A 16,429-nucleotide genomic window follows, 5' to 3' on the forward strand; every position below is an offset into this window, starting at 1 on the left:
CCGCACACTGGTCAATCATTCTATTACTGCTTGGCATGTATATACTTGGGAAAGACACACAGTATTTTGTGTATGTTTTAAATTTGGAACCTGTAAAAACTGCTTTTTAGTCAACAAAAGGACATAGTGCAGAGGAACTTTGTTTCCTAAAATCATAGATTGTCAGAAACTTTCCTGTTTGAAATCTTATCAGCAAGACTGAAACATTCCACGTTTGCCTGAAGGGTCTGAGTCATTTTGACACAGAAAAGCAGCCAGGTGCACAACTTCAGATAAGAGGTTTTGGGACACAGCATTCTGTTTATCTTAATGTAGTAGTTTCCAAGGAAACAGGGCCCTTAATCTGCCTCTTGGCCTGGGCCTGATGTTTAACCCCTTTATACACAGCCTTGCTTGATTCAAGCTGTCAAACATTACTCTGTTTAAACTGTCTAACCTCCACCCTTCCCCAATGTCCTATAGCCACCTTGCCCTTCCGTGTGTTTGGTGGCACAGCTGTGTTTTCCTATTAGTGAATGTTCTTCCCTGTTGCAGCTAGTTAATGAACTTGGCTTTATTAGACTGCGGTTTTGATCCTGATGGTTTATATTTGATCTTTAAGTACACACGCACAGTATTATGGAAGGTCTTATTCAGTTTCTTTTTAAACATCCACACTGGTCTTTGGAAAAGATCTAAATGTGTTGCTTTATGTATATCAAATTCATTGCTTCTAACTTTTGAATTGAACTCCATCTTGTAAATCCACCCACACTCCCACGCACTGTATTTTATTCTCTGAGAGGTAGATAATCAGAATTGACTCCAGTTCCTTTATATCACAAACAATGCTGTCTATTCTCATATGTTTCCTCTTATGGACCTGCTGGAGAATTTTCTGGGATACATACTCTGTAATGATATTGCTGTATTGTGAGGTACACTGTCAGGATTTTGCTAAGTATTGCTAGAGTTGTAGGTCCAATTTACATACTTTCAAAAACTTGATATCATTTTCTGCCTTCTTGTGTTCTCCAATTTGACAGGTATAAAGTGATATTCTAATTTTGTTCTGATTTGTGTTTCTTTGAGCAAAAGTCAAGCATCTTTTCTCTGTCAATTACCTGTTTCTTTTGCTTCCATGAATTGCCTATTCAGATTCTCTCTGCCTTTAAAAAATCAGGTTTTTTAGCCTTTATACAACTAAACCTAAGCATTAGTTTTATCCTGCTATCATTTATCATTGAGCAGAAATAATTTACAATTAAACAGAAATTATACAACAATTAAGTTTCATCTGTGATATTTCTTGAAAGTGTGAAAGAGATCTCTTGAAATAGAACTATCATAGATTGCTTTTGGAGTCAGTTGGGAAAGAGAGAATGTGTTTGGATTTGGAATCACAGGAAAGGTAAGTGATAGAGGAGAAACTGCCTCCCAGACTGGCAAACAGAATGGACAAAGGCCAGAGGAAGAAGGGCATATGGTAGTTCAAGAAAAAGCAAGACCTGCTGGGAGCAGTGGTGCATGCCTGTAATCCCAGTGGCTTGGGAGGCTGAGGTAGGAGGATCATGAGTTCAAAGCCAGCCTTAGCAACAGCGAGGCACTAAGCAACTCAGTGAGACCCTGTCTCTAAATAAAATACAAAAAATGGCTGGGGATGTAGCTCATTGGTTGAGTGCCTGAGTTCAATTCCCAGTATACACCCATCCCCCCAAAAAGCAAGACCAGTTTGAGTGGAAGGTATCATTTGGGTGGTGTTAATTATATTCACATAAATAAGATTTTATTGGTAGGAGGACTAGTAGGTCCCTGAGGTAGTTAATTTATGTGTCAATTTGAAAGGTACAAGAGGATTCCAAGTTGGGAGGTTAAGACATTATTTCTGGGTGAGGCTGCAAGGGTATTTCTGGGTGAGGTCAGCATGTAAATTGGTGGACTGAATAAAGCAGATCTCCCCAATGGGTGGACATCTTCTAATCTGTTGAGGGTCTGAGTAGAATAAAAAGGTGGAGGAAGGGAGAATTCACTCTCTCTGCCTCACTGCTTCAGTTGGGACTAAACCATTTTAAATCATGGCTTTGAACAGAACTTACACTATCTTGCCTCCTGGTCCTCAGGCCTTGGGTTGCAAACTGGAGCTATATGACCAGCTCTTCTGTGTCTTTGACTTATAAACAGAAGATCATGGGACTCCTCATCATTCATAATTGTGTGAGGCAGTTCCTAATCATAACTCTTTTTATATATAATACATATATCATAAATATCTCTTTATACAATATTATGAAAATGTGTAACAAATCTTTTCATATATCTCTATTTTTATTATAAGAAATTGACTCCACAATCTTCCAGCTACAAGATGGAGCCCCATGAAACTCAGTTATGTAGTTCTAGTCTGAATCCAAAGGCTTAAGAATCAGAAGAACCAATGGTGTAAGTCCCCTTGTCAATCCAAAGGCCTATTGGTTTTGTTTCTCTGAAGAACCCTAGCTAATACCATCTCTGAGTAGGAAGGCAAAGTGGTCAAAAAATGTTTTTAGAAAGTTCTGATTTTTCTATGGCAAAAGAACTGAGAAGCTAGACTAGAGATTAGCACACACTTTAGGTGAAAAGTGAATGTCTCTTTGGATTGAACAGAAAACATGCTGGATGCAAAAGAAGATAATTAGATTAAAAATACAAATAGGAAGATTTTATTGCCCTGCATAAGTAAAAAGAGCTGTTGACATTCTTAGATGTTAGTTAGACTAATGGATTGAAATTAAGATGATAATGTCTGAAATAGGATAGTTTGGGGGAGAAATAATCAACAGGGAATGCATAAATGCATTGGTGTCATATTTTAATTTTCACTTGAAAAAGTTACAGAGTATAAGGTGCTCACAAGTTCAAATTTATTTATTTATTTATTCATTCCTGTTATTAGGCTCTTTTCTTTCTGGGCTTTCTAGTCACTGTACTATACACAAATTTCCACTTATTGGGTAAGTGCTACTTAAAAATTTGTCCATATTTGCTTAAATCCTGAGAAAGACCAAGTGACATTTTGTAAAACTTGTTATGTTTTGAGATACTCAAATACTAGGTTAAACCATAAGTCTACCAAATGATATATTTTGCTACAATAATTGATTTTTACCGTGTTTGCTCAATGCATCTATGTTGCAGGCTTTTGGGATAATACAATTTGCTAAAATCCTCTCAATACAGTTCTTCAATAATTACCATCTTCTGGGACTTGGAAATAGCCTTATTATACAGACCTTGATGTTATACAATAATGGCATTTATTGGAATGGAATTCTATATGTATTATTACTTCCGACATCAGCCTGGCTTTCTTAGTCTCCTCACAGCATGCAACTTTGGTAATTATGCTAATGCTAGCTGATTCATGAGGACAACTTCCTAAAGTGCACTTAATTAACTTGGAGATTTTGTAAACAGCTGTACATGTAGGTTCCGCAAATTATGGGAATATGTCAATTTGACATGTGTACAGTCTGCCTCCCCAACCTCATCACTTTTTTTTACTAAAGCTTAAAACGATGAGAAACTCTAATCTATTGCCTTTTGAATGAAGCCAGTGCTTAAGGGAGATTCTGGGAAATGTCACTTTAGCCTGTATGAAGATGGGGACAGTCTGGTTTCTCCAGTCTGACTGTTGGCCCAGAAGAGCTAGATAGATGATGGCTGAAGTTGGTATAAGGGAAAATATTAAAGTTTGTGTCTTTGGAAAAGGGAATAATTTTTCTAACATGTTTCTACAATGTGATTTTGCCAGTCAGTTTGTTAGTCCTCCTGACAATTACTGATCTTCAGTGGACTGGTCTGAAAACCAGGTGTCTCATTCAGAAGGCTCTATGGTCTCTGCTTTCTTTCTGGGGTTGATTTGATATTTTAGTGACTCCTCATCCTTGTTTGAGTGGAAATCATCTGATTTTAACCTAGTTTATTAAGATCCTATACCCCTCTATACATAGAACAGTTAGCCAAGAATAGAAGTGCTCTACCAGAAATTACACACAAGAAATGTACAAGACAAAGGATAACGAATCACATCAGAGCCATGACCAAGCTAATCAAAATGGAAGGAAGAAGAAACATTACCAGAATAAAACATAAGGGGTGAAGGGAACATACTACATATGCTTAGAAGAAATGGCAATTGCTCAAAACTAACAACATTGGTGAACAGAAATTTAAAAAAACATCTTAATGCCACTACATAAAATCACACTCTCTGATAAGTCTTAAAAACTAAGCTAGGGATTTGCCTATGGTTTTCTCAAGGGTCATAGCAAGGTCATCTCCCATCATTAATTTAAGCTAAAATCCTGGGAACTAGCTAGATTACATCTAAAGATAATCAAACATCTATTGCTCAGCCTTTTCTTTGACTTCAATAGTCAGGACCTCCTCCCCGGCCTCAGCAGAAGGAGCCATGCTGATGATGAGTGATTGATTAGAAGTTCCTCTGGGTAAAACTGCCCTTTCAACTGAGGGGGGCATTTCCTCTGCTGCAATAGAACTTTCTTTACATTTGGATTTGTCCGGTGTTTTTTCAGCTGGCTCGCTTCCTTTATCTTCATTTTCTTTTCCTTTATCTGCATTTTCTTTTCCTTTATCCTCTTCTTCTTTGGGGGATTCACATTTTTCCTGGAAGAAGCAGTTACAAAGAATTGGTATTGAAATCATAAGCAAGGACATTGGAATCTTGATTAGCATACAATGGTTCCTGCCAAGACAAAGGCTATCAGAATTGACTGAATATGGAAATCATGTCTGACTTGCTTCTATCATTCACTAAATGTTCTGCTGTAGAATGAAGCTGAGTTGTTGCATTTGGTTTACAGGGTTAGTCTAGATTTCATTTTCTGTCCCCGTCAAAGAATTCTCTTCCGATTGGTCCTCATACTCTTAGATTTATTAGACTCAATGCTCAGGACTCTTTGCTTTTGGTTTTTGAGTTTTTACTTATTTCATTTATTTTGTGAAGTTGAAATTTTAAATATGTATATTTTAATAAAACATAGTATTAACCAAATGCCATGTAAAAATACTATAGAACGTCTATTTTTTCCTTCTGCAGAAGCTCAAGGGAGACCCTCTTGGAGAAACTCGTATTTCTTCCTAGCACAATTTTCTCCATTTGTCTCATGAGTGCTTAAGTTATCATTTTTGAACCTTTCATATTTAGTGTTATCTATAGAAATTTCATGGTAAAAATCCTACTAAGTTCCTTACTGGTGATGCTTGGGATAAACTTAAAAGAGACCTTCTCAAGATGTAAATGTGCACAGGTGAAGTTGAGAATCTTTGAGGTACCCCCCGACGTGGTTCTCAGGATTGAACCAGGGGTACTGTACTATTTATTTTGAGACAGGGTTTCACTAAGTGGCCAGGGCTGGCCTTGAACTTGTGATCCTCCTACCTCGGCCTCCAGGGTTGCTGAGATTACAGGCAAGTGCCACCAAAGTTGAGAATTTTAAGAAATTTAGTTATGTATTTCTCTATCCTCATATGTTCTTTGTGAAAATTATTATTTCAGTATTGATATAAATGAGGCATTTGATTTACACAACACCCCTAATTTTTACCACAGTATTGTGTATGTGGAAAAGTAAGAGGTAAGTTTTAGTTTCTTGACTGTGATTGATTTTGTGATATTTGTTTCACTCATTTCTAAAAGGTCCACAGCTGCCCATTTCTAGTATTTTTAGAGATAACATAATGACTAGATGTAGAAAACCTGAATTCCCATTCTGTTTCTCAATATCTGCTTTCATAGATTTATTATGAGAATTAAATAAATATAGAAACAAAAATTTAAAAGAGGAGCAAAAAAACAACATTTGAATGACTTTATATTTCTGGGAATTAGAAGCCAAAGTGGTAAAGTCTGAACACTGGGTAGTAGAGTAGTAGATTTTTACCCTATAACTAATTGTGATCTTATCCAAATTTCTTAATCTGGGTCTTGGTTTTTTCTTTAACATGAAGGACTTGGATGAAATCTGTAATTTTTGACTTGAAATATATTTAATATATATTGATTGTTTAGTAAAAATTTTATTGGCATGTTGGTAGAATGGCTTGTATATTTATATTTATATTATATATATTTATATATATATAATGGCTTATATATTTATATGTATATGCTTATATACCTATATATATGTGTGTGTGTATGTGTACTGTTGATTCTCATTGCTCATCAAAGTTTTGTTTTATAAAGTCGCCATGAACATGTGAACTAATGCTGAACATCGCTCCTAGGGTGAGGTTCCTATATGCCTAGGGCCACACCATTTTTGTCAACTGATCAGTACATAACCGCTTCATATATGTTTCTGTTTAGGGCTTATTTATTTATTTATTCATTCATTCATTCTGAGGATTGTACCCAGAGATGTTCTATCACTGAACTACAACCCCAGCCTTTTTATTGAGACAGTGGCTCCCCAAGTTTCCCAGGCTGGCTTTGAACTTGCCATCTTCCTGCCTCAGCCTTCTAAGTTGCTGAGATTACAGTCATGTACCACCATACTTTATCTAATGTATTAATTTGGTGAATTATTGATCCATTACATTGAACTCATGGACAAAAACACTAATTAGTTACTAAATGAAACTTACTTAACACATATATTTTCTCTGTAAGGCATTTCTGCATTTAGGAGCTTTAAATGCCAGCACTACACTTGGGAACCATTTTAAAAAGCAAAATATCTCTCTTTTTCTCACTCTCCCGCCCCACCCACAAGCAGTACACAATTCAAAAAAATATGGCGCCAAATAGATTGCATAAAATGTTACTAATTTATAGTGTTTTAAAGGCTGAAACAAGAAGGTAGAGTGTCTCCTTGTTTGACCTTGGCGGGAAGTGTATGTAGCAGGCAACTTGAGTTTATTGCCACTCTGCATGTGCACTTGTCTGCAAATGACCACAAAAGCCTCATGAGTATTGATTTGGGGCCAGAAATAAATTATAATGAGAAGGCAGATTCACAAATAGAATCCATAAATGATGAGGACCAACTGTATTTAAATACAATGAAGTGAGGAGTACTACATGTGATGGTATGTGGGGACACAGTTTAAATAATAATAAATGTTATACATATAGGAGTAATCATTAGTATTAGATTCTCCCAAATTATCCTACCATCTGAAGTGGAATTAGAGTAGGAGCTCTCTCCATTACTTCCCTCAACTGGTTCTGCCTTGTTACCTGAGCTGCTTGTTCTCTCTTCAGTTTGAGCAGTCTCCCAATATCTCCTGTCCCTCCCAGGAGAGCTCTAAACATTTTCGGTGTCTTTTCTTTTGGTTGAAAGAGAAAGGCAAGGCCTTTTCTTGGAGGGGTTGCTTCTTTGTTAGCACCCTTCTGCTTTAGAAGCACTCTGTAGACAGGAGAGGAAAACAGTTTTAGGTAGCTCTGTGAGAGTTTTCTGACAAAATCTACCAGAAAATATGTAATTTCTCCTACCTGTCAGCTTTCAACGGGTTCCAGCATTAACAGCTGTACTTAAGCATATCTCATGAAGAGAGTTGATGGCAATCATACCAAATTTATCCTCAGCTTAGATTTTATACAGTAAAACCAACTGTGTCAAACTCTATTGGGCTTTTTATTTTTTTTAATTTTTTTTTTAGAGAGAGAGAGAGAGAATTTTTTAATATTTATTTTTTAGTTTTCGGTGGACACAACATCTTTGTTTGTATGTGGTGCTGAGGATCGAACCCGGGCCGCACGCATGCCAGGCGAGCACGCTACTGCTTGAGCCACATCCCCAGCCGCTGGGCTTTTTATTTTTTGTTTTTTATACTGAGGTTTGAACCCAGGGTGATTTACCACTAAGCTACATCTTCATCTCTTTTTATTTTTTATTTTGAGAAAGAGTCTCACTAAGTTGCTGGGGGGTGGGGGGGTCCTTCCTAAATTTATGACACTGACCTTGAACTTGTGATTGTCCTGAATCAGCCTTCTGAGTTTCTGGGATTATGGGTCCCTACCTCTATTGTCTTTGTTCTTTTTTTGGGGGGAGGCAGGGATTGAACCCAGGGACACTTAACCACTAAGCCACATTCCTAGCCTGTTTTATTTTGACACAGGATCTTCCTTAAGGCCTTGCTAAATTGCTGAGGCTGGCTTTGAACTTGCCATCCTCCTGCCTCAGCCTCCTGAGCCACTGGGATTATAGGTGTGCATCACCATGCCTGGCTCCTCTATTGGGTTTTTAAAAGTTATACCTAGCTTTCTTCATGAGGAGCTTTTCAGAATCTGGATAATGTACTAGAATTTCTTGGAGGGTCTTTTTGTCCAGAGTTAGAAGATTGGCAAACCCATGGGCCACCACATTGGCAGTTCGACGGTTTCCTCCTCCTGATGCCAGAAGGCTGTAAGAGAGAAAAATGAGTCTTGGCCACCAGTTTCACTCTTACTTCATGGAGATGTTTTGAAAAATAAATAACAATTATTATTCAGTACATTTGTTGTCCATAACATAGGCCTCATATTCAGGGGAAAATACTTATCTCACCCAAGTGAAGAGTATTTCTCCTAATGCAATCCCTCAAACCCTCCTGTTTTATCTAAAGGAGATGGAAAGCTAAGAAACACCTGGAAGATCACAGCACAAGGACACATACCCCTAAAGACTGATGCTTACAAGACTTTAGGTTGTCTTCTCTTCCTTACACATTGCCTTCCCCCCAACAGCAGGACACCTATATAATAATGGTGAGTTATAGCTGAAGCAGCTGCAAGGTGTAAACTCCCTCTGATGAGGAATACTTAAGAAAGCCAGGTATTCCTTTTGCTTTCTTAAGAAGACAAAAACAGGAACATAAGAGGAATTTGAATCTTCTGACATCTATGCTATAGCAAACATTAACATAGCCCAACTCCTGGTCAGATTAGCATAAAAGTTCACACAAAAGGCAAATTCTACCTTCATTTCTATGATCTGGCACATCATTTCTGCTTTCAACAATGATTACAGGGAATGTTAGAGGGCAAGAAAAAAAATGCAGTCTGACGAGACAAAGCTAGCATTAGAAACAGGTTGAGATTGCACAGCTGCCAGAACTCCTAGGCAGTGAAAATAACAACAACAAAAACCATGGTTAATATGTTAAAAAATCTAATGGGAAAAGTAGATGACATGCAAGAACAGGTGAGAAGTGCAAGCAGACAGGTGAAAATGAAATGACAGAATCCAAAGGAAATGATAGATTTTAAAAATAACTGTAGCAGAAATGAAGAATGCTTCTGACAGACATATCAGTCAGTAGACTGGTCCAAGAAAGAATCCATGAGAGTTTTAGTCAGCTTTTTCATTATTGTAATCAAAAAACCTGACAAAAACAATTAGAGGAGGAAAAGTTGATTTGGGGACTCATGATTTCAAAGGTTTCAGTCCATTGACAGCTAGCTCTATTCCTGGGGGCTCAAGGTGAGGCAGAACACCATGGTGGAATAATGTGGCAGAGGAGAGCAGGTCAGGACATGGCCTCCGAGAAGGAGAGAGAGGAAGGGAGGGAAGGAGGGAGGGAGGGAGGGAGAGAGAGAGAGAGAGACTTCACTAGGGACAAAATACATGTCTCAAAGGCATGCCCCCAATGACCTACCTTCACCAGTCACATCCTACCTGTCTTCAGCTACTGCTCATTCATTGGGTTAAGGCTCTTATAACCCAATCACTTCACCTCTAAACCTTGCACTGTCTCACAAATGAGCTTTTGAGGGACATCTCATATCTAAACCATAACAGGGAGCTTAAAGATACATTTATAGAAACTTTCCAGGCTGAAATGTGGAAGATTAAACAGAACTGAAAATAAAGAACTGTGAGATAATTTTGAAAGCTGAAATGTACACATAATTGAAATGCCCTAAGAAGAACAAAAGACATATTTGAAGTAATGATGGCCCAGAAATTTTCCAAACAAAGGAACTATTCCCGGGCATATCATATTCAAACCACAGGAAACCAAAGACAAAAGAGAAAATATTGAAAGACTCCAGAGGGAGGAAAATGTCTAAGCTGCAGAGAGACAATGATAAAAATTACAGAAGATTTCTCATCAGAAATCATGCAAGCCAGAGAGTGGAGTGAAATATTTAAAATGTCAAAAGAAAAAAGTACTAATTTAGAATTTTATATCCAATGAAAGTATCCTTCAAAAGTAAAGAAGAAACAAAGATTTTTTTCCCAGAATAAGAAAAAAAAAGAGGGAGATCTGTCTGGCCGGAAATGGTAAAATTTTCAGGGAGAAGGAAAATCATATAGATGAGGAACTCTGTTCTAGGAGGAAATGAAGATAAAATAATGTTATGGTTTAGATGTGAGGTGTCCCCCAAAAGCTCATGTGTGAGACAATGCAAGAGGGCTTAGAGATGAAATGATGGGGTTATGACAGCTTTTCCCCAATCAATGCATTAATCTGCTGATAGGGATTAACTGGGCGGTAACTGTAGGCTTGTGAGGTGTGGCTGGAGGAGGTGGATCATTGGAGTATATATTCTGTACCTGGCGACTGGAGTCACTTTGCTTCCTGGTGCCATTTCCTGAGCTGTTTTCCTCCACCACACTCTTTAATCATGGTGTTTTGCCTCACTTAGGGCCCAAGAGCAATGGAGCTAGCTGTCTGTGGATTGAGACCTTTGAAACCATGAGTGTCAAATAAACATTTCCTTCTCTAAAATTGTTTTCATCAGGTCTTTGGGTAGCAGCAGTGAAAAAACCTGACAAAAACAAATGAAATATTTTATTTTTCTCATTAAGATATCAAAAAGATATTTAACAGAGTAGCAGTGTATGTGGTAATACTAGCATATGGGTAAATATGAGTGATAATGTCATAAGGGATGTAGGGATGGATTGGGAATGCTCTGTCCTAATGTAACAGTTCTACATGTGAAATATTTTCGTGTTATTGAAGATAGGCTTAAATTAGCTGAAAATGTACATTGAAAACTTTAGGACAGCCATTTAACTTAAGAAATAAGTATAATTTGTATGCTAAGAGGGGAAAGAAAACTGAATCACCTAATATGTTCAATTAAAACCACAGCAGGAAGGAAAGAAAAGAGGGGTGAGAAACCTAATGTAAGGCCACCTTAGGGCATCAGAGTTGGCCACTTATCTGTACCTGACACTGAGGATGGGGTTGGGGAGGGTAGTCCAGGAATCTCCAGACCCCTTAAGAATGGAATGACTCCTTTAAGACAGAAGGTATACTCTTGAATCCTAAAGGGTGACTATATTAATGCCTACTGATTTTGCTCACTGATTTTACCTTTCATTTCTTTTGCTACATGGCAAAAACCACTACTTTAGTCCTTTCCTAAGGTTCTTTTCAAGGCAAGCTCTGTCTTAACCAGAAAAAGACAAGATAAATCAAAATTTACCCCTTCTCTCTATGTATCTATGTATCATTCTATTATCTATCATCTACCATCACAATCATTTTTTCACATTTATTTACTTGAATTCCTATCTCCTTTGCTACATATCTCTGATATTAATATTCAACGGACAACAATTAGATAAATTGATTTCATTCATTTTCCTGTAGCCTTGAACACAGGGTGTTCCACTAGTTAGGCAGTGCTGGATGGCATTAGGGAGCTTAATTTGAACCTGAGCATGCCTCTGTGAGTATGTCAGACTAAAACAGGAGAACGGAAATAACATATTTAAATGTCAGGTTATTTTGAGATTTCTCAAGCTTTAATTAAACTTGCCTACAGGTTACACATTTGGAGTGCTTGATGAGTTTTTGAACGGAGGAAATAGTCTGTCTGCCAGATGGATTTTGCCCAAACTCTATCAGCAATGTTTAAAATAGCATCTTTTCCCCCCTCTTGTCCACAAAATGCTTCTCCAGCATTCCACCAATGGAAAGTTTCACTCACTAAATTGCTTAGTAAGGAGGTCCCTAAATATTCCCAACCCCACATAGAGTTTCTCAAAGAGTCCATGCTGGAGGACAAATAGGAGGTTAATGTGAAAAGTCCCCAGGTTAAAAAAAAATGTGAATAGAGCAATGGACCAGGGAAGCAAAGGAATTGGTTCTAATCCTAGACCCACCTCTGTTTGCTGTGACCTTAGACAGTAACTCAAGGACTTTTGAATTTTCAATTTAATCATTTCAAGTACTGATTAAGTCTCTACTGTGTATTCAACACAGTGAGGTGAAGGAGGGAAAGGGAAGAATTATTAAAGCATGGAATGAGTTTGTGAAAAGAATTCAGGCTTTAGAATCAAATAACTCTACCATGCCAAATAATACTATTTATTAAAATGTGTCTATGAACAGGTTACTAATCTCTCCCATGGAAAGAAAGCCATCTTTAATAACTGTTATAGGATCTGATTATCTTCCAGAAGAACTAGCTATTTGCAGAATGCTGACTTTGAATTATGAAGAAGCTACAATTATATAAAAATTCTGTCTGAGCAGTTTTAAACCCTACTGTGTGGTGTGCAGCTAGACATCATGCTACTTATTTTGGAATAGTGTGCTAAATTTGGGTGAGTGAACCAAAATGGTTGTGTGCATGTCACAGAGAGAGAGGATATGCAAAGTCTATGTGAGAGAACCTGTATGTGGGCAACAAACAGCATTTGGACACACCCCTACACACACACACACACACACACACACACCCCTACAGTTTGAAAGTGTTTTCCAAAGTTCATGTATGGAAACATGTTTCTAAAATTCATATGTTAATGATATTTGGAGGTGGGGGATTTGGGCAGCTAATTAGAAGTAGATAAAGTCATGCAGATAGGGCCCTCATGATGGCATAAGCAGCTTAATAAGAAGAGCCTGCATGCTTGCTCTATCTGGCCATGGGATGCCTCTGCCAAGTTATGATGTAGCCAGAGGGCCCTTTCCAGATATGAAGAAGATGCTGATGCCTACTTGTATTTGCCTACTGGGGAAGCACATCCCAGAACTGTGAGCCACATAAACTTCTATTCTTTATGAATTACCTAATTTCAGGTATTTTGTTATAGCAGCAGAAAATGGACTACACACATGCATAAATAGCATATATAATATATAGGCATATGTGTGTGTATTGTTTTTCAGAAAGAGCTAAAATATTCTTATAATCTCTAGTCATTCACTAATTCCAAGCTTTTATTCAAGGCTGCCACACATGGCATTTTATGTGCTGCCAATTAGAAAGAACAATATTCCAGTACTGTTTTGAAATTTCACATGAATGCAAAATAATTGAATTTATATATTTCTAAAAATATTGTATTTTAAAAGTCTAATAGTATGTTAGTAAAGAAATTCAATAAATATGGTAATTTTGCCACTCATCTGCTGTGTTTTTTGGGGAAAGTTTTGCTTATTGTGAAGGAAAATAAAGGAGAAATTAAAGAGGAAAGGAAATAATTTGCTGTTCTAAGCAAAAAAGCAATGCTGGAGGCATCACAGTACCCAACTCCAAATTATACTACAGAATTATTGTAATTAAAACTTCATGATACTAGTACAAAAATAGACATATAGACCAGTGGTACAGAATAGAAGACACAGAGACAAACCCACACATGTATGGTCATTTGATCCTTGACAAAGGAGCCGAAAACATACGTTGAAGAAAAGATAGCCTTTTAACAAATGGTGCTGGGAAAATTGGTTATCCATATGTGGAAGAATGCGACTCGATCCTTATTGCTCACCGTTTCCAAAAGTCAACTCAAAATGGGACAAAGACTTCGGAGTTAGGACCGACTGGCGGAGCAGGCCCAGGGGCCCGCAGGCGTGGTAGACACATCGTCCCAATTGGAGGAGTGGTGGAGCAGAGCCGCCGCCCGCGCCTGCAAGGTGGGCAGAACTGCGACCGACCTGCGGAGCAGGCCCAGTGGCCCGCCGGTGTGGTAGACACATCACCCCAATTGGAGGAAGGTCCCAGCTGCCGCCCACAAGGTAGGCAGACCGCGCGTCCCGGAGAAGGGGCCCGGAGGCATGCCGGCCTAGTTGAAAGATCACCCCAATTGGAGGAGGGGCACAGCCGCTGCCTGCGCCTGCAAGGTAGGCAGACCTGCAACCTGGAGAATAGGCCCAGCGGCCTGCCAGCATCGTAGACAGATCATCCCTATTGGAGGAGGGGCCCAGCCGTTGCCCGCAAGGTAGGCAGACCACGCGACTTGGAGAAGGGGCCCAGCAGCCCGCCGGCGAGATAGACAGATTACCCCAATTGGAGGAGGAGCACAGCCACCGCCCGCCCATGCAAGGGAGACTTTGCAACTATACAAGAGCAATATAAATATATAGGGGGAAAATTCAATAACACAACAGTTTCACCAAGCAGAAAGAAACGCAAGCAGTATGAAAAGACAAGGAAAGAAAGGACCACAAGCAATGCAGGTCAACTCAACTTTAGAAGAGGTAATAGCTGCAGCAGATGGAATGTCAGATAAAGAATTCAGGATATACATGCTTCAGATGATCTGGAGTATCAAGGAAGACATTAAACAGCAAAATCAGACAATGAAAGATCACTTCGACAATGAATTACGCAAACAAATCCAGGAAGCAAAGGATCAACTATACAGGGAGATAGAGGTTATAAAAAACAAACAAACAGAAATCCTAGAAATGCAGGAAGCAATAAACCAACTTAAAAACTCAATGGAGAATACTACCAGCAGAGTAGAACACTTAGAAGATAGAACATCAGACAATGAAGACAAAGTATTTCAACTGGAAAAGAACATAGACAGCTCAGCAAGACTGTTAAGAAACCATGAGCAGAACATCCAAGAAATATGGGATAACATTAAGAGACCAAACTTAAGAGTCATTGGGATACAGGAAGGTACAGAGCTCCAAACCAAAGGAATGAGCAATCTATTCAATGAAATAATACGAGAAAACTTCCCAGACTTGAAGAATGAGACAGAATCCCAAATCCTAGAAGCCTACAGGACGCCGAATGTGCAAAATCATAAGAGATCCACACCTAGACACATTATAATGAAGATGCCCAACATACAGAATAAGGAGAGAATTTTAAAAGCTACAAGAGAAAGGAAGCAGATTACATTTAGGGGTAAGCCAATCAGGATAACAGCTGATCTTTCAACACAGACTCTGAAAGCTAGAAGATCCTGGAATAACATATTTCAAACACTGAAAGAAAATGGGTTCCAACCAAGAATTGTGTATCCAGCGAAATTAAGCTTCAGGATGGAAGATGAAATTAAAACCTTCCACGATAAACAAAAGTTAAAAGAATTTGCAGCTAGAAAACCATCTCTTCAAAACATCCTCGGCAAAACATTACAGGAAGAGGAAATGGAAAATAACAATGAAAACCAACAGTGGGAGGTAGGACAGTAAAGGGGGGGGAAATAATCAAAGAGGAAAACAAACCATGTTTAGTAACAGAAATAAACAAATATGGCTGGAAGAACAACCCATATCTCAATAATAACCCTAAATGTTAATGGCTTAAACTCACCAATTAAGAGACACAGGCTAGTAGAATGGATCACAAAACAAGACCCAACAATATGCTGCCTACAGGAGACGCATTTGATAGGAAAAGACATACATAGGCTGAAGGTGAAAGGTTGGGAAAAATCATATCACTCATATGGACTTCGGAAACAAGCAGGAGTGTCCATACTCATATCAAATAAAATAGATTTCAAGCCAAAGTTAATCAAAAGGGATAAAGAGGGACACTACATACTGCTTAAGGGAACCATACACCAACAAGACATAACAATCATAAATATTTATGCCCCAAACAATGGTGCAGCTATGTTCGTCAAACAAACTCTTCTCAAGTTCAAGAGTCTAATAGACCACCATACCATAATCATGGGAGACTTCAACACACCTCTCTCGCCACTGGACAGATCTTCCAAACAAAAGTTGAATAAGGAAACTATAGAACTCAATAACACTATTAATAACCTAGACCTAATTGACATATATAGAGTATACCACCCAACATCAAGCAGTTACACTTTTTTCTCAGCAGCACATGGATCCTTCTCAAAAATAGATCATATATTATGTCACAGGGCAACTCTTAGACAATATAAAGGAGTAGAGATAATACCATGCATCTTATCTGATCATAATGGAATGAAACTGAAAATCAACGATAAAAGAAGGAAGGAAAAAGCATACATCACTTGGAGAATGAACAATAGGTTACTGAATGATCAATGGGTTATAGAAGACATCAAGGAGGAAATTAAAAAATTCTTAGAGATAAATGAAAACACAGACACAACATATCGGAATCTATGGGACACATTGAAAGCAGTTCTAAGAGGAAAATTCATTGCTTGGAGTTCATTCCTTAAAAAAAGAAAAAACCAACAAATAAATGATCTCATACTTCATCTCAAAATCCTAGAAAAAGAAGAGCAAAACAACAGCAAAAGAA

At 38.2% G+C, this 16,429-nt stretch overlaps 1 protein-coding gene across 1 annotated transcript in view; it reads right to left on the reverse strand.

The window, feature by feature from the left end:
* Positions 1–4,362: 4,362 nt before the first annotated feature.
* The window catches only part of Cngb3 (cyclic nucleotide gated channel subunit beta 3), a 150,179-nt gene continuing 138,112 nt past the window's right edge, over positions 4,363–16,429 (reverse strand). Inside the window, exons 16-19 of the mRNA XM_015485764.2 lie at positions 8,242–8,388; positions 7,196–7,391; positions 5,107–5,118; positions 4,363–4,644 (exon numbers count right to left, since the gene is read on the reverse strand). Coding sequence (XP_015341250.1) covers positions 4,363–4,644; positions 5,107–5,118; positions 7,196–7,391; positions 8,242–8,388 — 637 coding nt within the window. The remainder of the gene's footprint in view (positions 4,645–5,106; positions 5,119–7,195; positions 7,392–8,241; positions 8,389–16,429) is intronic.

Source organism: Marmota marmota, unplaced genomic scaffold (assembly GCF_001458135.2).
Source record: "Marmota marmota marmota unplaced genomic scaffold, marMar, whole genome shotgun sequence".
NCBI lineage: Eukaryota > Metazoa > Chordata > Mammalia > Rodentia > Sciuridae > Marmota > Marmota marmota.